We start from the raw sequence: 24,875 nt of genomic DNA on the forward strand, positions 1-24,875 counted from the left end.
TGCTAAGGAGTTTCTCAATGGACAACTGGGCATGTTTTACTATTGACCAAGTGGGCGTTGTACAGAGGAGTGTATGACGCTGACCAATCAGTGACCAATCTGCGTCATACACTCCTCTCCATTCATTTAGACAGCGCATAGGGATCCTGCTAGATCCTTATGTGCTGTCTTATACTAACACATTAACGATACTAAAGTGTTTAAACAGTGATTAGACATTCCACAGGATGTCTATTCACAATCCCGACACTTCGTTAATGTTTCTGTGGTAGTTACAGCAGAGCAAGCGTAATCTCACGAGATCACACTGTAAATGACAGGTTACAACGAGATTACGCTTGCTCTGCTGTATCTACCACATAAACATTAACGAAGTATCGGGATTGTGAATAGACATCCCGTGGAATGTCTATTCACTGTCTAAACACTTCAGTATCGTTAATGTGTTCGTATAAAACAGCACATACTGATCTAAAAGGATCCCTATGCGCTGACTAAATGAATGGAGAGAAGTGTATGACGCTGATTGGTCAGCGTCATACACTCCTCTGTACAACGCCCACTTGGTCAATAGTAAAACACGCCCAGTTGTCCATTGAGAAACTCATTAGCATAAAGCTAAAATCGCTAATAAAGTGGTGAAAATAGCAGTGCTTTTTATTTAAAATAACAATCTTTCACCTACATTACAGCGCCGATCTCCTTATGTAGGAGATAGGGCACTTATAATGTGGTGACAGAGCCTCTTTAAGAGAAAGGAAATGGAGAGAAAGAGCAGGCTTCCCAAGGATTGCCCAGTGAACTCTGAAATTGTAGCTCCACAAGAAGGAATGTTAAAGAAAGCAGATACATATTTGAATACAAATTTTTACACGACAAAGGTGAACATATCCTTCAAACATATTAATTCTGTAAAAAGAATAACTAGAGACATTTTTTACAACATTTAACATATGAAATAATTCTTGAAATGGTTACCATAAGTGAACTGGAATAGAGGCTGAAAATGTTCTGGCGGAATTCTTTTAAAGCTCGTTTGAAAAGTACATCTACCATAGAATCCTTCTTTCCATCTTCCGAATCCAGATCACTGATCTGCAAGAGAAAGAAAACTCATAAACAAAGAGATAGGACTAAAATATTAGCATGCTTGCATTAAGTTATAGATGAGTTATCACAAAATTTAGGCTAGTCTGGTATCTCATGCAAAATGTAATCTAATGTTAAGGCAAAACTACCACTGGGACTTTAACTAGCAAAACCTCAAGCACCTAGTATGCTGGTTGAACAGAAACTCAGATCCGGAGATGATCCACAGGCTGAACAATAGGACTATAAAAGATATATATTTTTAGATATACTACGATCAACATCACTCAAAGCAATATGATGTTTGCCTAAACTAACAATGCTTCTGAATGGTTTTAAAATTTATGAATTATGATATGGGCTCTCTATCCAGAAATAATTCTGTGTGGTTCAACATCAAGACTGAAGTTTTTTTACGCAAACTTTTCTTAACCAAATATCCACTCAGGTCAGTAGGTGACTGATGGATTAAAAAAAAACTTATGTTACTTTGTCATCAATGTGAACCTAGCAATAGGCCCCTTTTAAGTCACGTATCAAAAAGAGCTCAAAGGATAGTGAAAACATCCCCTAATATTATTTGACAAACTTAAAATTACTAAAATTGGTAAACCAGACATAAGAAAGGTAAACCATAAATGTCATACTTTTAATGGATTTAACATTTAAGAATTTCTCTTCTGTAGCCTAAATGACTTTACCTTTTTTAACAAGAATTCGTCCATACATTTCAAGTCACTGGCACTGCAAATTATTTGAGCCCGCTCATCCTGCCACTGTGCAGGTTCCAGAGCGGCACTGCTGATCTTCAGACTCTTCCTACGCTGTACTTTCGGGGATGGGTCCTTATTCTCCTTCTCACGTCCTCGACTAAGATCAGGACTGTGAGGAACAAGCCATAATCCAGCTTCCACTAGGAAAGATACAAATTTATAAAAGCGTTTAATACCCAGACAGAAGAGTCAGACTTAAGCATACTTAAAAAATAGCAACACCAACTAAATCAATGTTTTTACTGACCACCTGAAACATTGGTAGACTCTTCACATGATTGGGCTGGTTACATACTCTCTTGGGAGACAGGCCGGATAGGAAAGCGGGTGGAATAGGTCTATACGTTAGAAGTGATGTGAGGGGGGAGTGCGAAAGAGGCTAGAGTGGATGTAGATTGTGAGGATGTTGAAACCTTGTGGGTGGGTAAATACTGAAAAAATAAATTTTCTTCTGTAAACCGTAAAAATAATTTTCACTGTACCAGCTGCACAGGCTGGTACAGTGGTGATAATGGGAGATTTTTACTACCCAGATATTGATTGAGTGCATGGTTCTGTTTTAACCTCTACGGGAAGAATATTTCCTCAACTTGCTGCAGGATAATTTTATGGCCCAGTGTGTGTCAGACCCGACTAGAAGTGATGCTCGGTTGGAACTGGTAATTTCCAACAATACAGAGCATGTTGTAAGTGTCACGGTTTGTGAAAACCTTGATGAGGCTCTTTTCATATCATGTTATGTGAACATGTTCGGTGTATGCACCAAGAAAACATATTCTGCGCAGTATTTTTTTTTTTTAACATTGTGGCCAATAGGTGATGTATGCCACTTTATGGCTATACAGGGGCATACAACGGAGCTGTACATAGGGGAATGCTCCTGACGTATACCTCCAACATATTACTCCATCACAATGTAAACAGAGCGTAACAGTGACCAAAATATAATTTCACCTAAAACTGTAAAAAAGCAAAAAAACAGGCTTGGAGAGTAAAAATACTAAAATTTAAAAATGAACAATTTCCCTAGGTCGAGGGCTGCACTTCAGAACATAAGACTAGGAGCAAGTATTTCCAAATAAAGATAGACACTAAATGGAAGTGCTTTAAATCTACTTTGGGCAATTTTACAGCAAGCATTATTCTTATAGGCAACAAGTAAAAACAAATACTAAAATTAAACCCCCCACGGCTTACATCTAATGTTAAAAAGGCAATAAATGACAAAAAGGGCAGTCAAGAATACAAATCTAAGGTGTCAGATTTAGCCTTTGAAAATTACAACGAGCTTGATAAAATCTGAAAAAAGGTAATAAAATTGGCTAAAATACAAAATGAAAGGCAGGTTGCCAAAAAAAGCAAGACAAATGGCAAAAAATTATGTAATATAAACGCAAAAAAACAGGTCAGAGCATGTAGGACCACTACATAACAGTAGTTTGGAGTTGTTCATTGGGAATCAAAGGATAGCAGAGTTACTAAATGGGTTCTTTAGGCTGTGTTCACATCTGTGCTGTTCTGCTCCATCACAGAAGCAGTACAAAAATGATGGAAGTGCCGGATCCATCACATGACGGAAATTAAGGGAGTCCAATGGACCTCAATGACCATAATGGAGTCAGTCGGGTATCCGTAATTTTACCGGATAAAATATGCAGCGCTATATTGCACAGGATTTTTCACTGAATCTGCAATGGAGACTCCTAACGGAGCCTAATGAGACTGTGACGGAGGCTCCTAGGTTTCACGGCCCTCCAATGGACCAGCGCCGATGACACAGTGTGGCAAGGACGTCATTAATGCTGGTCCATTGGAGGGAAGTGGAGGGGGGCGTGTCTAAGACTTTCCGCAAAACGCTCTGCATAGGGAAGTCAGAGACTAGCGTCCATTTTGAGGAGAGAAAAACAGGGAAACTGTGGCAGGAGTGTTCAGGAGAAGTGCATTAGGTAGGTTAACTATACATTTGCAAAGTATAGTCACATTTTTACTTTTGAATAGAGGATCACTTTAAAATACATTGTTGAAAAATATTGAAGGGGCTTTTAAGGGACTATATATAGGAGTATGTGACAAAAAATAATATAAGTGATAGCCAGCACTGTATTACTAAGGGCAGAATATGTCAAAGTAACCTAAATTGTGTTTGTCAGGATGGAAATAGACGCCTGGACAGAGAGGCCGCTGTAGATCAATTTTTCTTGGACTTTGCAAAAGCGTTTGACACTGTCCCTCATAGACACCTAAAGGGTAAACAAGGCCTATTTGTTTTGAAAACGGTCTCAAGGTCCATGTTGAGGGAGTTGTTGTCAATGATCTCGGAGGAGCCCGTTTTCACTGTCCATAAATGGACAGGGATGTAAGGGGCTCCTTCTAGGAGCGGAATCTCCGGCAACGCTCTGGGGGGATTCCGCTCCTGGACAGGTGCTTCTTCTAGTAGCGGAATCCCCGGCAAGAGCATCGGCAATGCTCTGCTTAGGGATTCTGCTCCTAAAGGAGCCCCTGACGCCACTGTCCATATATGGATAGTGACGCCAGGGGCTCCTCCAGGAGCGGAATCCTCGTCCAGAGCGTCGGCAACGGTAGTGTTGTTATATGGACAGGGATGTCAGGGGCTCTCTCTAGGAGCGGAATCTCCGGCCGGAGTGTCGGCAACGCTCTGGCCGGGAATTCCGTTCCTGGAGTAGCAATGACGGCAGCGTAAAGCACCTGGTGGTGGAGTGGGCCCCCACAAGGGCAGTGGGCCCCGGCACTTGCCCGGGTTCGACGGGGTGCGGACGCCGGCCCTGGGTGTACCCCAAGGCTTAGTGCTGGGACCACTTGTGTTAATTTGATATATAATAGCACTGTTTCTATTTATTCAGATGAAACCAGAAAAAGAAACAAGTCACGACCAGGTATATACCTGGTCGTGACTTGTTTCTTTTTCTGGTTTTGTTTAAATTAGTCACTAGGACCACTAGTATCAATTGGGGTATTGTTCGGTTTGCTATTTATTCAGATGACAGCAAGCTATGTAGTCTGATACAGTCTATGGAAGATGTTCATAAATTACAAGCCGACTTTGAACACCATGAGTGTTTGGGCATTTACTTAGCAACTAATTCAATGTGGATAAATCTAAAGTTATGCGTCTGGGTATGAATAATCTGCATGCACCATATGTTCTACCGAATGTAGAGCTGGGAAAGTCACTTGTAGTGAAGAATCTGGGTGTACTTGTAGATCATAGACTAAATAACAGAATTCAATGTCAAACAGCTGCTTCTAAGGCCAGCAAGATACAGTCGTGTTTAAATAGAGGCATGGACTCATGGGACAGGGACATAAAATTACTGCTTTACAAAGCATTAGTGTGGCCTCATCTGGAATATTTAGTTTTGGGAACCGGATCATAGAAAAGAAACCCAGGAGTTGGAAAAAGGTACAAAAAGACCAATTGAACCGTTAAGGGGCATGGAGAATCTTCGTAATCCAAAAACTAAAAGAATTACATTTATTACTCTTAACAAGATATTTCTAAGTGGGGGACATGATAAATTTGTATAAGAAAATAAATGGTGTAAAAGTTGTTCAGTGTAAAATCCCCTCAAAAGTTAAGGAGGCACTCCCTCTGTCTGGAGAAAAAAAAAAGGTTAAATGTCCAGACGACAAGCTTTCTATACCATAAGAGATGTAAATCTTTGGAATAGTGTTCATAAGCAACTGGTTTTAGCAGAAACAATTGATGGCTCCTTTGCTTTGAGGCTATCTTAGAACAATGAAGACACTTGCAGGGTTGCCAACCGTCCGTAAATTTACGGACAGTCCGCAAAATTCGGTGTTATTTTCTGCCGTCCGTAGCGTCCGGCAGAAAAAAAAAACACAGTCCGGGATTTTTCCCACATTCTTTGGAACTTTGCTCAAATGTACATGTGCAGTTCAAAAGAATAGGCTGCAGCCGTTCATATTTTCAGATTCCGCTTGATTTTTGCGGAATCCGAAAATATTCAGGCAGCTGCCACGTGAGGTCGGTGACTGCCAATGTGAGGTCAGTGAGTGGACCTATCCAGTAACCAGACCTGTCATCTGACCGGTCAGAAGTGGACCTGTCACCTCCGCCGCATGACCTCCTCGTCTCATCCTACAGTGAGTCACGTTAGGCAAAGCGGAGAGTGGTAGCAGTAGGCTACCGCTCCGCTCTGTTTGCAGTGTGGCACTCAAAGCAAGGGGGGAGGAGTGGCACTAAGAGCAAGGGAGGGGAGAGTGGCACTAAGAGCAAGGGGGGGGGGGGGGGGGGAGTGTGGCGCTAAGAGAAGGGGGGAGTATGGCACTAAGAGCAAGGGGGGAGTGGCACTAAGAGCAAGGGGGGAGTGGCACTAAGAGCAAGGGGGGAGTGGCACTAAGAGCAAGGGGGGAGTGGCACTAAGAGCAAGGGGGGAGTGGCACTAAGAGCAAGGGGGGAGTGGCACTAAGAGCAAGGGGGGGTGGCACTAAGAGAAGGGGGGGGAGTGGCACTAAGAGGAGGGGGGGGAGTGGCACTAAGAGGAGGGGGGCAGTGTGGCACTAAGAGAAGGGGGGGAGTGTGGCACTAAGAGAAGGGGGGGAGTGTGGCACTGAGAGAAGGGGGGGGAGTGTGGCACTAAGAGAAAGGGGGGAGTGTGGCACTAAGAGAGCGGATGTGGCACAAAGAAAAGGGGGGTAGCACTAAGAGCAAGGGGGTGTTTGTTGGCACTAAGAGCAAGAGGGGGGTTTGGCACTAAGAGCAAGAGGGGGGTTTGGCACTAAGAGCAAGAGGGGGGTTTGGCACTAAGAGCAAGAGGGGGGTTTGGCACTAAGAGCAAGAGGGGGGTTTGGCACTAAGAGCAAGAGGGGGGTTTGGCACTAAGAGCAAGAGGGGGGTTTGGCACTAAGAGCAAGAGGGGGGTTTGGCACTAAGAGCAAGAGGGGGGTTTGGCACTAAGAGCAAGAGGGGGGTTTGGCACTAAGAGCAAGAGGGGGTTTGGCACTAAGAGCAAGAGGGGGGTTTGGCACTAAGAGCAAGAGGGGGGTTTGGCACTAAGAGCAAGGGGGGGGTTTGGCACTAAGAGAAAAGGGGGGGGGGTGGCACTAAGAGAAAAGGGGAGATTGGTGCTACTAACAAAGGGGCTGTGTGGCGCTATCTACAAGGGGGGAGCTGTGTGGCGCTATCTACAAGGGGGAGCTGTGTGGCGCTATCTACAAGGGGGGGCTGTATGGCACTATCTACTTGGGGAGCTCTGGCGCTATCTATAAGGGGGAGCAGTGTGGAGCTATCTACAAGGGGGAGCGGTGTGGCGCTATCTACAAGGGGGGGAGCGGTGTGGCGCTATTTACAAGGGGGGAGCTGTGTGGTGCTATCTACAAGGGGGAAGCTGTGTGGCGCTATTTAAATCTTAAATTTTTTATTAAAAGATTTTATACATTACATAAAAACAAAAATACACATAAGCAACAAACACTCAATACTGTTCGTATTAGAATGACATTCCTGTGTGGCGCTATTTAAAAGGGGGTTCTGTGTGTGGTGCTATCTACAGGGGGCACGGTTACCGATGGGGAACTTTTATTGTGTCGAGCACTGAGGGATCATTATTACCATCTTGATCACTGGATTACTAGTTTGTTTAGAGCATGGGGTATTGGTAAGGAAGGTGCTGGAAAAGCGGGAAACCAACATGTCCATGTGTCAAATTCTGCAGAGACAAGTCGTGGCTGGAATAAGTCGTCACAGTGGTCTGGGCCGGATGGAGAAAAAAAGGGAAAGTGAACGACTAATCAGAGAAAACATCACCTAAGTTAGCGGGGGAAAGCTACAAGCAGAGCTGTGACTGGTGAGTTACTTCTAGAACACTGCACAGGCAATGATTTTGTAATGTGTCTGTTAAACTTTTGATTTGTCCATGATTTTTAGCTCAGTAGTCCAGAAATTTCTGAAGTGGAGGTTGGCAACCCTGGATACATGTTTATGTAAATGTTTAGAATTCTTGTTTGAATGATGATCTGGTCCGATTGCCCCATGGGATCAAGAAGGAATTTTTTTCCATTTAGGGCAAATTGGCTTTTGCAATGTTTTTTTTTTTTTTGCCTTCCCCATGGTCACTAAGAGAAAACAAAATTGTAACTTTTACCCTTTCCCTTCATTCAAAAAAAAATCAAACGGGCCCAAGGCAGCAGCAAATGAAATGGTCAGCCACCATAATAGGAATATGTATCATCATTATTGTATGTTTTTGGGAAGAGACAGAATAAAAAAAATCTGATTACATTTCGGCTACATTCACACGACCGAACAATGGGGTTCTATGGGTGTATTCACACAGCTGTTTTTTTTAACGGCCTTTGAATTCTGCCCGTCAAAAAATAGGACTTGTCCTATTTTTGGCCGTTTTCATAGCCATACAGCTCCCGTAGAAGTCAATGGATCAGTTTTTACCAGCTGTTTTTCAGGAAAAAATCCTTGTAACGACTGGTAAAAACTGATCCTGGCTACTTTGAGCGCTGAGCCCGGGGAAGCCCTTGACATTACTGTCCAGATAAGGACAGTGAAATCAGGGCTTTCAACAATGGAATCCCCGGACAGAGCATCGCAAGATCTCTGGCCAGGGACTACTGTCTTGTATATAGCACCCCTCCATGTAGATAGCATCCTTCTGCCTATAGAGAGAAACCCCCGATCCCCCATAGATAACTCAACTGTAGCTCCCTGTAGGAGCAGAATCCCCAGCAGCCAGACCCTGCTCTGGCTGGGGATTGCGCTCCTGGAGAAGCTCCCGGTGTCACTATCCATATATGGACAGTGATGTTAAGGGGTTACTCCTGGAGTTGGAATCCCTGGCCCGCTCTGGCAGGGGATTCTGCTGCTAGAGAAGTCCCTGGCTTCACTATCCATATATGGACAGTGACATCAAGGGGTTACTCCTGGAGCAGAATCCCCGTCCCGCTCTGGCAGGGGATTCTGCTCTCCTGACGTCACGGTCCATATATGGACAGAGACGTCAGGGGCTCCGTAAATGAGCGGAATCCCTGGCCAGAGGGATTCCACACCAACAGTGAGCTACAGTGGAACTATCTACAGGGGAGGTGGGTGGTGTTATCTACAAGGGGGGTGGCGCGATCTTCATGGGCATTGTGGCACGTTGTATGTGGGCACTGTAGCACTATCTGCAGTGGGCAGTGTGGTACTATGTGGGCCCTGACCTAATGTGGGCATCATCTACAGTGGGAACTGTGGCAATATCTACAGGGACATTGTGGCACTATCTACATGGGCACTGTGGTGTTTTCAGAGGGTTGGGACAAAAGAAACCCTGACAAATGAAATTTAAATAGATGAAAATTTGGAGACACACTGATGCAAAATGGCCATGAAAAACTGACAGTTGATTAGTTTTTAATGGCCATTTTTTTCACTGTCGTGTGAATGTAGCCTTATGGATTCTATTAAATTATAACAGCGACAAAAGGTATCGTTATGTAGACGACACAAAAAATGGTAGTGTTGTTATGATACACAAATGTGTACACAGCAGAGCAACTCTTACCATCACTGAAATGGATTCCTTCTTTCCCTATAGTCTCTGCGTCCATCTCTAGTACCTCTGTCTGTGGTGTCAACTTTTCTGCTGCTTTCATCTTCCCCCAGAAGCGAATCTTACCTCTCTGGGGTCTGACATAACAAATAAATCAATCAATCATACAATGCAAATATATAATCTTCAGATAAAATATTTGGTTTCTTTTCCAACACCAAATAAACAGACAAGTCTTCTAGAGCAAAGCTGTAAGATGTTTTCTTAGAATAACAATTATGAGGTTTCATGAGGTGTATTGTAAAAAAGATGATCTTGTCATATTGCAAAGATGCATTGGGTAAGTGTACATAAATGGTTCACCTAGAATCTTGCTCCGGAGCGCGGTGAGCAGGTAGTATGCGGGACATCTCTCCTTGAGACACGGCTTTCTGGAGTTTGCTGAGCCGCTCCGCACCCTGAACTTTCTGTAACATCTGCAAGAAAAAAAAAAAAGTGATCTAGGAAATGTCAGGCAGAGCCAAGACAGCAGTAGCACAGCATGCAGAAGACCCATGATACATGAAGTCTTAGAAAACATCACTCTATAGAATCCTAAAGTAAGGCCCTGTTTATAAATGGACACTAACTTTTTATATTTTCTGAACATTTAAATGTTTTTTCAGTGCTGGTTTATCAAAGATAAATGACGAGTTTAAGCTCCGCAAACTTCAACTGCATTTATTCTTCTACACAGGGACTGTTCAATTTGTTTCTGTATTTTACACAATTGATAAACTGTTTCCAAATGATCAAACTGCATTTTGGGTATAGCACGAAGTATCTCAATTAATTACCTAGGGCAGTTGAGCCTTGAGTTAGAGACATGAGTAATCTCAGATAGACTGGTTTGTAGATGCATGCTGTCCGAAAGCTCCATGTAAAAGGCAGCTGTTGTTTAGCAGAGTATCCCTAGAAACCAGTCTGTCTCAACTGCCAGCTCTTCATCTCAAGGCTAAAACGTCACTATGCTGACAGCAGACAAAGGTAAAAACAGCTTGGATGTAATCTAGCTATAACCATTTCCTTTTTAAGCTGAAGCAAGTGTTTTAAGACATAGTTAGAATTAAGAACTTTTTTAAATGATGGTCCGAGATTCTAAAGTTTCCATCAGATGTCAACATACGTCCGAGAAAAGGGCAAGAGAGTGAATAGTGGAACATACAGAAGGGACAGTTGTAGGACTGTTTATGCAATGGTATTTTCGCAGTTTAATTTTTAAAGCGTTTTGAGTTGTAATATACGTATGACAGCATTAAAAAAAGTTTTCCACTACTTTTTTTTTTTTTTTTAATCATTGCAATGCTTCTGTCTTGTTATATTATTGTCCCCTGACTATCGTTTTCCCAATTTTATATATTTAAAATCAGCTTTAGGGCCCATGCACACGACCGTAGTGGTATGCATGGGCCGTGCACATGGCTGTGTACATTCATTTTAATGAGCCCGGACCGCAAAATGCGGCTGTAATCAGACATGTCCTATCTTTTTGGATCCAGGGAAATGCACGGACTGTGGAAACCACGGTCGTGTGCATGGGCCCATAGAAATGAACGGGACCACAATTCACCTGCAAAAACACGTTCCTTACGCTGTATTGTTTATATCCTGATGTTTGTCTACAATATATTGCGCATGCGCAATGAAAGCAATTTCATTGTGCATGCGCATTAAAAAAAAGTCTGCTCATTGCGCCTGTGCTTTTAAATACAATTAATTGCACCTGCAGAAAAAAAATAATTGTTTGAGCCTTTTAGATCCCGCTTCACTTCTGCCATACAACCGTATTCGATGCATCCTATTGGTCTTAAGCCTCAATACCCGCTCCGTTCTTTTCTTAGATTACGCCTCAATGCCAGCCCTATTTTATTTTCATTCATGTTATCCCTCTGTGCCCACGTGCCCCGCAAAGATGGTATCTACAGTGATCATGGCACTGAGGAACAACGCGTGATAGATAAACTGAACGAAAATAAAAAAGTGCTTGCATTGAGACGTAATCAAAGAAAGAACGAGGCGGGCATTGAGGAGGCTTTGAACCACTAGCATGCCTTGAACCTGGGTGTATGGCGAAAGTTAAGCTGAATCAAAACAGCTAAAATAATATATTTTTTTGCTCAGGCGCAATGAACTGACTGATAAAACGCATTCGCAATGAAATTGATTTCAATGCGCATGCGCTAAACAATATAGGTTGAAAAATATAACTAGGTCGGAACGTGCAGGCGCAAGGGGAAGAGAAGAAGCAAGACGACCGGAAGAGGAGCTCGTCCGGAAGTCAAGATTGAAGAAGACCGAATGAGATGTCAGCGGAAGAGAAACGTTCCGACGGTGGCGCAGTCACGTGATACTAGACGAAATTACAAGATATCTGCAACTTTGAAATGGTAAGTATATTTAAAAAATACTTCAATATTTAATTAGTATTTCTTGATAGTTCTTGAAAGTGGAAAACCCTTTTAAGAAATGAACATTTAATCCTTATGGAAACATGCAAGAGATGTGTACATTTTGAAAAAAAAAAATATGACCGTTCAATGTAAGATAAATACACTCATTTTAGCAATACAGCTAAACTAACTATTAGTGTAACTGGTTAGTCATCTTCATGTAAAGACATTCTTTACATTTATTTTATACCAGGGCATGCCAACACCTACAAAGAAGTGTAGGTGCCGTGGGCAAATATAGTGTTTGCAAAGCAGAAAATCCTTCTATATACATTAGTGGTTGGGAAGCAGCACTCAGGTAAAAGAGTATGTAATCACCAAAACATCAGACAGCACAGCAACATTTCACTCTCCCAACGAGAACTTTGTGAAGCAAAAAAAATAGTTTTTTTTGCTTGAAAAAGCGCTCATTGAGAGAGTGAAACGTTGCGGTGCTGTCTGATGCTTTGGTGATTACATACTCTTTTACCTGAGTGCTGCTTCCCAACCCCTTTTTTCATATATATGAGCACACACACACCCTTGTTACAGCGTGCCCTAAGAGACTAGCAAAGGACCAGATAACCCATTTAACTAGTAAATTGCAACCGCAATGTATCAAAACACAATAAACTAAGTTTTATATAGATATACATAGATATACATATTTTATATAGATATATTTTGTGTACACACACACACACACACACATTATGTACACACACACACACACACACACACACACACACTATGTATACATACACACACACACACACACACACACACATGCGCGCGCATACCTTACTATATCCATCTATCTACCTATGCATACCTGTCTGCATATTCAAATTATGTGCAAGAATGGCAGCCACAACAGCGACAAGGAAATAGAATCAATGTCTATTCTATGATAAAATGCTAAATAAAATCTACCTTTACAAAACCTTACATTTAGACTGCAATATAGTCACTACCCACAATCACCTGTAAGCAAGAAAAAAGTCTTGCCGTCCTAAGGGTGAAAGAGAAGTTCTCTGGTGAAGGGAACAGACACCACTATCCTGTATAAAAATATGGCTTTTCCATTAAAATTGACCTGGTCTATCAACAGATGTATGCAGAAGTCAATGTGCAATATGTATAAGTGATGATGATGGTGGTGGTAAAAGTTACAAGAAATCATTGAGAATTTACTATACAATATAATATTGATGCCTGTATTGTAGCCATGTCTTCGCTATGAGCTTAGAAACATAAATGTATGTCTACATTAAATGTTATGATGTGTTATGAGGTGGTGAGAGATAGATGCAATGATGAATGTGAAATGATTAAAAAAAAAACTAAAACCTATTGGGAGTGATAAATGCTAATGTAATAGAATTCTCAGCATTAGGAGTTAGGTTATAGATAATGGATGTCCTTAAAAAGCAATGCTTGCATCTGTTACTGGACTTTACCATTTCAGAGTCGCTGTGACATGCCGGGATTTGTCTGCCTGATTCCTCAGTTGGGTCAGAGGGAGGAATCCGCTCCCCCTGTTCATCGGAATCTTCCTCAGAGTCTCCCCCCCCAAGAGTTCCTCTAGTCATGAAATCTGATCGAGTTCGTGCCATACGAGCTTTTCGTCTGTGCGGCGCCTGACAGACGGAATGAAACGGACATGGGGAATACAAAATAAAAACACAAGCACGTGATGGAGAGGGATAAATCAATATACGTAAAGCAACAAAGTAAATTCACATATCAGGAAGTGGGGAAACCAAAGTATGAACAGTATGGAATGGCCAAAAAGCACAGTAAAACAACAAAGGGGAAATAAACAAACAATTACAGCAAACATGGGCATAGACTGGACAATGCATCAAAAGAAAGCCTATGATTCAAGCCCGTGGATGCAATTTGCTACAGAAATTGTGAGTAGCATATCCAATTTGCTCTTCTTGTGGCCAGAGTTATGCTCACCTCAATTATTCCGGACGGCTCAGTAGCATCCAACCTCTTTGGAAGTTCACTGCGTGCAGATCGATGAGATTGAAGGGAGGAATTGCTGTAATAAAATTTTTATGAAAATCAGTAACAGAAACTTAAATAGAGAGGTGTAGAAAAGGGATAGATAGTGAAGGTACATGACTTAAGCAATTATGCTCAGAGCCGCAGTTGATGGCAGTAAGGTTATATTTCCATTCAAAATAGACATTAAGTACAGGTGATTCAAAATTGGACAAAAGACTCCAACGCCAAATAAGGAGAACTCATGCACACGGACATATTACGGCTCTATTTTGAAGAGTGCCGTAATAGTGTTGCCATAGAGGGGCGTGAGGCTTCTACTGTACCGGTGTATGCCTCCGACTTCATACAAGAGATATAGCTTTTTCTGTTGGATTCTATACAAATTCAACAGAAAAAAATAAAAAAATAAATAAAGAATAGTGGCATGCTCTATCGGACACCATATGTACGGAAATATCTCGGAGTCTGTACAGAGCCTATATAGCAGTGTCAGTGTCGTGTGCATGAGCAAAGTGAAGAAAAAAAACTGGAGTTCAAAATATGATTAAGGCCCTTTCACGTGTCCATACGCTGTCCTTTTGACCACCGTTGGGCTGGTATAGATCGGTAGACTTTTTTTTTTTTTGTTGTTGCACGGATTAGCATAATAGACATTGCCATTCCATTCCCTGGGAATCCAGCAAAAAAATTAAAAACGTACACTGTGGGGTATAAGGTTTTTTTTTTGTATGGGAACCTATGGGTGATGTATGCCACTATATGGTATATGTCAAAGGCATTGGATTTTCAATAGTTTTTCTTCGCAGATACGTTAAACGGATAACATAATAGATCATAAAGGGAGAAGACGTTGGCACTACTGAAGGATATTTACAAAGCAATTTTCTATGTGTCGCAGTTTTATCAGGGGTTCCTTTGTAACTTGGGTTGTGCTGAGTATACAGAACAGTATTTGTAGGCAGAGAAGGGAGTAAAGAAACATGCGGCACTCACCCATGCAGTAAGAAACTTTCTTCTTTATTGTGGCTTCATAAAATCAAACGCTTCTTAGTGAGAATGTCGCACACAGCAAGCAAGTGCTTGCTGTCTTCTCTGCTTACAGATACCATAATAGTGTGTGGGTGACCGATGCCTGTCGAACCATGGTATCCCCACCCACAAACTATAATGTTATCCATTTATCAGATACATCATGAATTCTCATGACCGCTTTTCATGACCGATACCATTATAGACTATGGGTGACAGAGGCCACTGGTAAAGATCCATCACAGCCTACGTTTAAAGTATAGGTCGGGAGATTTTCCCGGTGTATACGCTAAATGTAGGCAAAAATTGAGGTGTGAACAGTGCCTACAATATAAAGAAAAAATAGGACGCCTAACAAACATGCAAGACCTGAGAGAATATCTAAACTTTCATCATCAGATAAACAATATACTTTTGCACAACTGTCCCCAAAACACATTGTTTCTATGAATTTGGACTAATCATTTTAGAATGAAAAGTAGAATATTTTAAATTAGGTGAGGATTATTTTCTGTTATTAAGTGACAAAGCAGCCCTCCTGAATTTCCTCTATGTATCTTAATCAAACCAGCGGCTCATGAATATTCAGGAGAGATTCGGCCGATGTTCAGTCCCCTTAGAATACATTATTTAGCAGCATCCTCTACGTGCGGACATGTGGCCTCAACATTCCCTGATGAGTAACAGTTAAGGTGATTGGTAAAAATATTCAGACTGAATAAAAGTTCTTATTAAAAATTCCTGAAAAACGACCCATCTGTAGAATGCTCGCTCGGGTCTTTCTGTAAGTCCCAATAGACTATAATGAAGAATAATGTGTACTTGACCGTCCAACTCTTCCACTTATTCTGATCACCTTTCCTACTTGGTTCCGCCTGGCTTTTTCCTGTCTTGCTATATAGTCTAATGTTATCTCAAAGTTTTGTCAAAGTGTTTGATCGTCGTTAAGTTTTATGATCATCCAGACCTGCTAGTTTGTTTGTTTATCTCTGCATAGCTTTTCACCTCATGTGTCTAGTTGATTTGATTAATAGCTGAACGAGCTTAATTAGGCCTAGATCTGAGCATCTACTCCCCTATAAATTTAGATGTAGCATATGGGGAAGGCACTCGTGCAGGGGGGCACGACGGCAGAAGTCATCTCTGTGTAAGTGTCATATTGTCAAAGTGTCCTGGCAGTTATACATGGCAGTTGCACAGGGTCAGTGACAGGTAAGCTGCATTACCAAACCAGACAAACTAGCCCACGCTCTCAATATTAGATTTCTAACTATCTGTAAACAAAGATGTTTGCCACCGCTCTCATCATTATAGCTGCTCTTGGTTTTCAATCCTATCACCCATTTAAGACTTGCCCAAAAACAGTCTACATCAGTCCCTCTCTCCTTGCCTCGCCCATGTACAGCTCCCATTCACTATTCACTTTCCTCAGTCAACTTAACCCATCTCATCCCACTGCCCAACATAAAAATCACTCTCATAAATCACATAACCATATGCTGTCTCTCTGCATTCTCCTGCTACTAGCTGCAGGGGACATCTCTCCCAACCCTGGGCCTCCCTTTTCTTCTGCCAAGCTCAACCACTTACCTGCCACACATAGAAACCCTGCAAATCTTCTTGCCATTCCTTGTATGTCTTCTCCTGTCTCTTTTAACTGTGCTCTCTGGAACTCTCGGTCCGTGTGCAACAAACTCACCTTTATTCATGACTTATTCCTTTCTAACTCTCTCAACCTTCTGGCTCTTACAGAAACATGGCTACACCTGTCTGACACTGCTTCCCCTGCTGCTCTATCTTATGGTGGTCTCCAGTTCTCTCATGCCCCCAGAACTGAGAACAGGCAGGGTGGAGGAGTAGGTATACTTCTTTCCCCACACTGCACTTTCCAGGTCATTCCCCCGGTCCCCTCACTCACATTTCCCTCTTTTGAAGTCCACACCCTCAGACTCTTTCACCCTTTTCCCCTCCGAGTGGCAGTTGTCTACCGCCCACCGGGCTCACCCCGCCAATTCCTGGATCATTTTGCTGCCTGGCTTCCACAATTTCTATCCTCTGAAACACCCACTCTCATCATGGGTGACTTCAACATCCCCATTGATAACCCAATCTCCTCATCTGCCTCCCAGTTTCTATCTTTAACCTCATCCCTAGGTCTGTCACAACTTACTAACTCTCCTACACATGAAGACGGGCATTCACTTGACCTGGTCTTCTTCCGGCTCTGCTCAGTTTCTGACTTTATTAACTCTCCTCTCCCGCTTTCTGACCACAATCTTCTCTGCTTTACTATCAAATATTCTCTGCCTCCTCAGGTCATCCCTACGTATCAGACATACAGAAATCTACATGCCATTAACACTGTGAAACTCAGACAGTCTACAGTCCTCATTGTCCCCTATCTCTTCCCTCTCCTGTCCCAATCTGGCTGCCAAACTTTATAACAACACTCTCAAAAATGCATTGGATGAAGCAGCCCCCACTACACTCCGAACCACCCGACAAAGACGACGACAACCCTGGCACACGCCTCAATCCCGCTTTCTTCACCGGTGCTTGAGATGTGCTGAACGACTGTGGAGAAAATCGCATTTGGATGCAGATTTCCTCCATTACAAATTTATGCTCAAAACTTACAACTCTGCCCTTCACCGCGCCAAACAAGTCTACTTCACTTCTCTCATCTCCACACTATCTAATAATCCAAAACGCCTCTTTGATACTTTTCACTCCCTCCTTAGTCCTAAAGTGCAGACGCCAATCACAGATCTCAGTGCTGAAGACCTGGCCAATTATTTTAAAGTTAAAATTGACAACATCCGGCATGATATTATCTCCCAGTCCCCTAGTAACATCGATCCCCTTCCCCCCCCGCACTCCCTCTTCTTCACTCTCAGCATTTGACCCAATAACTGAAGAAGAAGTCTCGAGGCTCCTCTCTTCTTCTCGTCCTACTACCTGCCCTAGTGATCCTGTCCCCTCACACCTCCTCCAGTCCCTCTCCCCAGCTGTCACTAGTCACCTGACTAAAATATTTAACCTCTCTCTTTCCTCTGGTATCTTTCCCTCCGCTTTTAAACATGCCATTATAAACCCATTATTGAAAAAACCAACACTTGACCCATCCAGCGCTGCCAACTACCGACCAGTCTCTAATCTGCCCTTCATCTCCAAACTCCTGGAACGCTTGGTCTACTCTCGCCTTATCCGCTATCTCTCTGCTAACTCCATTCTTGACCCCTTACAATCTGGTTTCCGCACTCTACACTCCACAGAAACTGCCCTTACTAAAGTCTCAAATGATCTCTTGGCGGCTAAATCGGACGGTAAATCCTCTCTCCTGATTCTTTTGGATCTCTCTGCAGCCTTTGACACTGTAGACCACAAACTCCTACTTAACATGCTCCACTCTATTGGCCTCAAGGACGCGGCTCTCTCTTGGTTTTCCTCCTATCTCTCTGACCGCTCATTCAGTGTGTCATTTGCTGGTTCCACCTCTTCTCCTCTTCCCCTTGATATCGGGGTTCCTCAGGGATCAGTCCTAGGTCCACTCCTCTTTTCTCTCTACACAGCTCCTATTGGACAAACCATCAGCAGATTTGGCTTCCAGTACCATCTCTACGCTGATGACACCCAATTATATACCTCTTCCCGTGACATCACCCCTGCTCTAATACAGAACACCAGTGATTGTCTGTCCGCTGTCTCTAACATCATGTCCTCTCTCTATCTGAAACTGAATCTTTCTAAAACTGAGCTCCTTGTGTTCCCACCATCTACTAACCTCCCTAAACCTGATGTCTCCATCTCTGTGTGTGGCACTATCATAACTTCTAAGCAGCACGCCCGCTGTCTCGGGGTTATTTTTGACTCAGATCTTTCCTTTACTCCTCACATACAATCACTTTCACGCTCCTGTCATTTTCACCTCAAAAACATCTCCAGAATCCGCTCTTTTCTTACGGAGGAAACTGCCAAAACTCTCATTGTTGCTCTGATTCACTCTCGTCTTGACTACTGTAACTCATTACTAGTCGGTCTTCCCCTCACTAAACTCTCCCCTCTCCAATCTATCCTCAATGCAGCAGCCAGGCTCATCTTTATGACCAACCGCTACACCAACGCCTCTAATCTGTGCCAGTCACTGCACTGGTTGCCCATCCCCTTCCGAATAAAATTCAAACTTATTACTCTCACCCACAAAGCTCTCCACAGTGCTGCACCTCCTTACATCTCCTCCCTCATCTCTGTCTACCACCCTACTCGGGCTCTACGTTCTGCCAACGACCTTAGATTAAAATCCTCCATAATCCGAACCTCCCACTACCGTCTCCAGGATTTCTCTCGTGCTGCACCCGTCCTCTGGAATGTGCTACCCCAGACAATCAGATTAATTCCCAATATCCACAGTTTTAAACGTGCCCTGAAAACACATCTATTTAGACAGGCCTATAACATTCCCTAATCTGACTCCTTTCCATGGCCCTCCATTTAGATTAGTCATCAGAATAAGATTCCCTCACACTCCTTCTCTTCATGTCCGTCATACACGGATAGTGGCTGGTGACCGGCTCATGCAGCTTTATGTTACCACCGCATGTGTATAAAAATGGCCGGACTATTGTGCAGAACAAACACTGTTACACTTTGTGTCTCCCTTATGTCCTCATAGATTGTAAGCTCTTGCGAGCAGGGTCCTCACTCCCCAGGTTTGAATTGTAAATGAACTTTGTCACTATGTAATGTCTGATATTGTTTGTTTCATGTTCCCTCTAAATTGTAAAGTGCTGCGTAATATGTTGGCGCTATATAAATAAAGATTATTATTATTATTATTATTATTACAATGGGGACACAAGTTCACCGTCCTACCCTTTCAGACATATGCTACAAAAGGTCTTTCAATTTAATAACCTTCCAGTATTGTATTTTTAACTAACAAAATGACATTTTCTCTGTGGTACGTTTTTATTGCTTTCATAACATTGGCCTAGAGCTACACGGTGACTTTGGTCAAAAACTAGTGCTGCAGTAAGCTGCTAAAAAATCCAACACAAAGTCACATGATTTCCAGTCACATGCCATTTAGGATTTGCGACACCCAAAAAGAAAATCACTGACACGTTGAAAATAAGTGGCAGTTGCATGCGACTTCAATTTAACTCTATGCTGGAAAAGTTGGATGCGATTTGCGATAAAAAAATCCAATAGATTTGCATTTTTCGCGACCAATGGACAATGTCTGTGGCCCTAGCCTAAACCTTTGTAAATGCATATGAAAAGGTAGTCTTCTTTCGTGCCAATAGAAGTATCAAAATGGATCGGTTATATATTTATGCGGCCCTGTGACTGACACATTGATTTCAGGGATCTTTCACTTATTAGGTTATGTGCCACAGTTTCTGCGAACTTAGTAGTTATGCTTGCGGTGCGCAGCCAGCGCTGCAAGCTTGAGTCCAAGTATATTTTGCTTTAAATTAATATATCATAGAAAGTGGTAACATGGTGGTTTTATAAGTATTATTTTCTTAGTGGGAAGCCCACTTTTAAATGTTAACATATTTGAGAAATATTTTTTCTATACCAGAAATATCAAAATATATTACTTACTCTGAGTCACTACTAATATTCCCTTTGGGAGTAAAAAAAATGTTGGAATTCGCAGTGCTGTGCAACCAAGGACGTCTCCCTGAATCTCCTGTCACATCTCCTTTGGGAGCTTCCCGTAACTCCCTTTGATCGAGGAACATGCTAACTGGACGGTCATTGTGCGAGACTAAGCCAGTCTTCCCTTTAACGGTCAATCCTTTGATCTCTGTCTTAGCGGGATGGCTCTTCCAGTGTGTACTCTGTAACAGAAGTGATTGTGGCCTATCAGACGGCTTCTTTGTGGTACTCCTGGGGAAGCGCAAAGAGTTATCTGGATCTCGGTTATGTCCCTGTTGTTCCTGCAGTTTACGTAGTCTCTCCAGCTCCTGTTTTTCTTTGCGAATCTGCTCCATCATAAGTCTTTCTTTTTCTTGCTGTAGCTGTTTCTGAAGTTCCTCCTTCTCCTTATTAAGCTTCTGAAGTCGCTGAAGGACGGTGTCAGAAGGAGAAACTCCTAAATCATTGTGCTCATGTGTCCGAAGAGTTCCCTGGTTTGGGACGTAAAAGGTAGGGAGGCTACAGGAAATTTGGGGCTCACGAGGCTCAGTCTTGTAAGGAAAAGGGACGGAAGTTTTGGCTGGTGCACTTTCTGACAATTCATGTGCAGGATGGTTTTGTCTCCAGCTGGATGAAGAACCCCAGGCAATATCAACTGCATTGGTAGAAGGTGATGGGGGATGATTGGACATGGAGCCTTCTTTGATCTCAGAAGACACTTCATGTTGCGTTGGGGGATCCTTTAGATCAGAAATAGGGGTCTTTTGGACTGAAGGACTCGGTAAAGAAGTTTGAACTGGTGATGTAAGATGTCCATTGGAGAAAACATTTTCTTCTCTGCCAGAGCTTGAATTATCACTAGAAGAAGCACAAGGAATGCCATTAGAACGAGAATAAGGGGATGCACTATTAGAAATCCCTTGAGGACCATTGGAGTGTGTCATTAAAGGTGAAGAATTGGTGCTTATTTGGCTAGAAATGCAAGAACTTGGATGCTCATTATTGGAGTGAATTGTTTGTTCGTCACCAATAGTTTCCGTTTCATTCTTAGGAGTGTTTGCAAAGTCTTTTGTGTTGGAACTGAAGGATTTGAATGACTGTGAACTTATTGGTTCAGAACTCAAAGAGCCAGGCAGTTCAATGGACTCTTGTGAAAGTTTACTGAAATTTCCAAGATGTCTATGAGTTGGAGAGCTAGGTGGTTGGTTGGAACATACCACATCTGTTGTAGCTTCCTCAGAAGGCTGTGTATTTTCTTCACAGCTAATAAGTTCCAGGCTGCCAAAAGAGCCTTCACTTTCAGGGGTATCGGGAACTTTATCTAGAATTAATTCTGCAGACCAACGCCTCTCATCTGATGGAGATACACCTCCACTACTACGTACTTTCAGCAACTCAAGACTAAACTGTGCCTGCTCTAGCTCTCTCATACGACGGCTTTCCCTTTTGGCTCGAACCACTTTCCTTTGATTGGGGTCCTCTAAAGATTTTGGCCTCTCTCTAAACTGCACTTCACCACCCCTTCCAGAGAGTGTCATACATGGGGGGTTAGGAAGGCTTTGTTCAGAGATGTCTTCCCAGTGGCTAACATCAGTGTCCGGGGATGGCAGTGGGGACTTGAAGACTTCATTACTATAATCTTCTAGGTAATTGTCCCTTATCAAATGGTTTGGTATTTCTTGCCTTAACGATCGTACCCTGTGAAACAGAAAAAAAAAATTGAAAATAGGTTGCCAATTCCCGACGCTTAAAACGTTGGTATAAAGTTTAAGATAGAAATGTATTACCTTCGTCTTGCTATAAAACCCCTGCATGCTGCTTGTAAAGTAATAATGTGTTTTCTCTTGCACTGATACCGTCTCCTTCTGACATGGCTCCTCCAAGCAGCTTGAATGCATATTGCTGCCCTCTGCCGATGAAGCCAATATTTTCGCCAGAATGTCTGTAGGATAATAGTAGATTCCTTAATCTGCTGGTAGTCTTGTCTGGCTTTGTAACCTTTCCACCATGACTGGATGATGCAAGCAGCCTGATAAAGGGTATCTTCTTTGGCTTGCATTTCCTCTTCATTCCATCTTTTCTTGTAATGTCTCCAGTATCTCTGTAATAAAACCAAATATAATTCACACTAATAATCAAATGAAATACAAAAAAAAAACAAGTTTCTGTAACTATATGTACCTGAATGGTGATAGCCGCTTCTTTAAGGTGCAAAAACCTCTTTTGCTGTAGCATTGCTCTTATCCAGCGCTGTAACAGTATAATGCGCTGTAATACGGTCTGATGTAACAGGTCTCGTAGACATTGTCTCTCCTGCTCCTTCAGAAAAACCTGAAAGGAAATGTAATGGGAAATTTAAGACTTGGAAAGAATTAATGCAAAGCAGAATAACAGAAAACATAATTTTTCAAGATTTTTAAGAAAAAATGTCAATCAATCACTTTGTTCTGCAGTAAAAGTTGTAGATTATTCTGCTCACCATGGTTTTGCCAACTTGATACTGATCAGGGCTGTGACCCATCCTCCAAAAGAATTCCTGGATACTTTGGCGGGTAGAGGTAACAATTCTTGGCAATAATACTGAAAACTGAGTTACAAAGTCCTAGGAAAGAAAACAATATTCTATATTTATATTCGTATATATTATGTTCACTAAGATCAGTAGTAAATCACACCTCTGCTGTGGCCAAACAAGGCTCTGTTTACATATGTATCAGAGGGTCCGTCGGACACCGTTTGTTTGCGTCATGCAACAGATGCGGTGATTCAGTCTTTTCCGTTATTCTGTTCCTCTGATGGAACAGAATAACGGAAATTGTAGCGCAAATATGAACAGAGCCCAATTTGCTAAGGCCTAATTGAATTAAATATATCAACAAAACTTTGTCAGGCAAAATCAACAAAATCAACAAAATCTTTGTCAGGCAGAATGAAAGGTTGTGTTTTATTGCGGAAATTAATGTATAAAATGTTTGGGAACAACAAACCCTGTTATCCCCTCTGATGTAATGGCGCTTCTATACATTCATGTTTTTGTCTATAACTCAATTTGTGGAGAACTTAAAATGTAATGTTTAAGCTTTAACCCCTTAGTGACCAGCCTATTTTAGGCCCTAATGACCAAGCTATTTTTTTTAGTTTTTCTATAGTCGCATTCAAAGAGCTATAACTTTATTTTTTCATCGACATAGCTGTATGAGGACTTGGTTTTTGCGGGATTAGTTGTACTTTTTAATGGCACCATTTTGGTGTACATATTTTTTTATTAACTTTTCATTTGAGGGGGGGGGGGGAAATAGAAGAAAAGCCCTGAAATTCCACCATTGTTCGATGCGTTTTAAATTCACGCCGTTCACTGTGCGGCGTAAATAACACATTACCTTTATTCTATGGGTCGGTACGATTATGACGATACCACATATGTATAGGTTTTTTATATTTTACGACTTTTGAAACACTTTTGAACTAAAATTATTTGTTTTTGCATCGTAGCTTTCCAAGAGCTGTAATTTTGTTATTTTTCCATCAAAGTAATGATTTTTTGGGCTTGTTTTTTGCGGGACGAGACGTAGTTTTGACTGGTACTGTTTTGGGGTACATTGGACTGATTGATTAACTTTTATTATGACTTTTTGGGGGAGCAATGGAAAAAATGGGAATGGCAGTCACTATTGACCGCGGCATTTTACGGATGTTACCCTTCAGCAATCAGTCGCCCATAGACTCCCATTTAAAAAACAAACATACAATAACGTATACGTTTTTAACCGATTGTGCGGATTTACTATATTATGACAAATTGTATAACTTAATGCAATTCAAGAAAAGTTAAGGATGGGCACATGTGTAAGGATTGTGTTCAGTACACCATACAACTGCTTTTTCAACTGCCCACTGTCAGACCTGAAAGGGAATCTTGCAGCTGTAGCCAGATTGGCGGATTCGGACAGTTTCCAGCATTCCTGTGTAACGAAGCTGTCTGAGCACCAAAGAGTCATTGAAACGCAAAGGCACCTGTAAAATTGAGTTGGAAAACCTATGAAAATAAATTCATACTGTGGTATGGTTATTACAAATAAAGCACATCTATTTCTTATTTTTGCTGTAGACAAGATATTTTCACAAATTTCCCGTTTTGTAAAGGTGCTGAATACTCATGTTACTAAACCCGGTCTTAAGACGGCCACACATTAGTGATTTCCGATGGCCGTTTTCTGAATGACTTGTCGCTCATGGTTTGTCTGTGAAGGTTGTTATTCTGGATGACAATGCCATAAATTAAAATGACAAATGACTGATTCATCTTTGCCTTAATCTGTCGGTTGGTC

General features: G+C 42.0%; 1 protein-coding gene across 4 annotated transcripts in view; it reads right to left on the reverse strand.

Annotated features, from left to right (window-relative positions):
* The window catches only part of MYO9A (myosin IXA), a 116,960-nt gene that overhangs the window by 26,132 nt on the left and 65,953 nt on the right, over positions 1-24,875 (reverse strand). For 3 of the 4 annotated variants that reach the window (XM_075857717.1, XM_075857715.1, XM_075857716.1), the window contains 11 exons: positions 24,451-24,561; positions 23,027-23,149; positions 22,729-22,878; positions 22,335-22,648; positions 20,512-22,245; positions 13,822-13,906; positions 13,317-13,496; positions 9,752-9,864; positions 9,401-9,525; positions 1,791-2,002; positions 979-1,095 (listed from right to left, as the gene is read on the reverse strand). In XM_075857717.1, coding sequence (XP_075713832.1) covers positions 979-1,095; positions 1,791-2,002; positions 9,401-9,525; positions 9,752-9,864; positions 13,317-13,496; positions 13,822-13,906; positions 20,512-22,245; positions 22,335-22,648; positions 22,729-22,878; positions 23,027-23,149; positions 24,451-24,561 — 3,264 coding nt within the window. The remainder of the gene's footprint in view (positions 1-978; positions 1,096-1,790; positions 2,003-9,400; positions 9,526-9,751; positions 9,865-13,316; positions 13,497-13,821; positions 13,907-20,511; positions 22,246-22,334; positions 22,649-22,728; positions 22,879-23,026; positions 23,150-24,450; positions 24,562-24,875) is intronic. The other variant, XM_075857718.1, reaches the window with a different exon arrangement.

The sequence above is a fragment of the Rhinoderma darwinii genome, chromosome 3 (genome assembly GCF_050947455.1).
Source record: "Rhinoderma darwinii isolate aRhiDar2 chromosome 3, aRhiDar2.hap1, whole genome shotgun sequence".
Taxonomy (NCBI): Eukaryota; Metazoa; Chordata; class Amphibia; order Anura; family Rhinodermatidae; genus Rhinoderma; species Rhinoderma darwinii.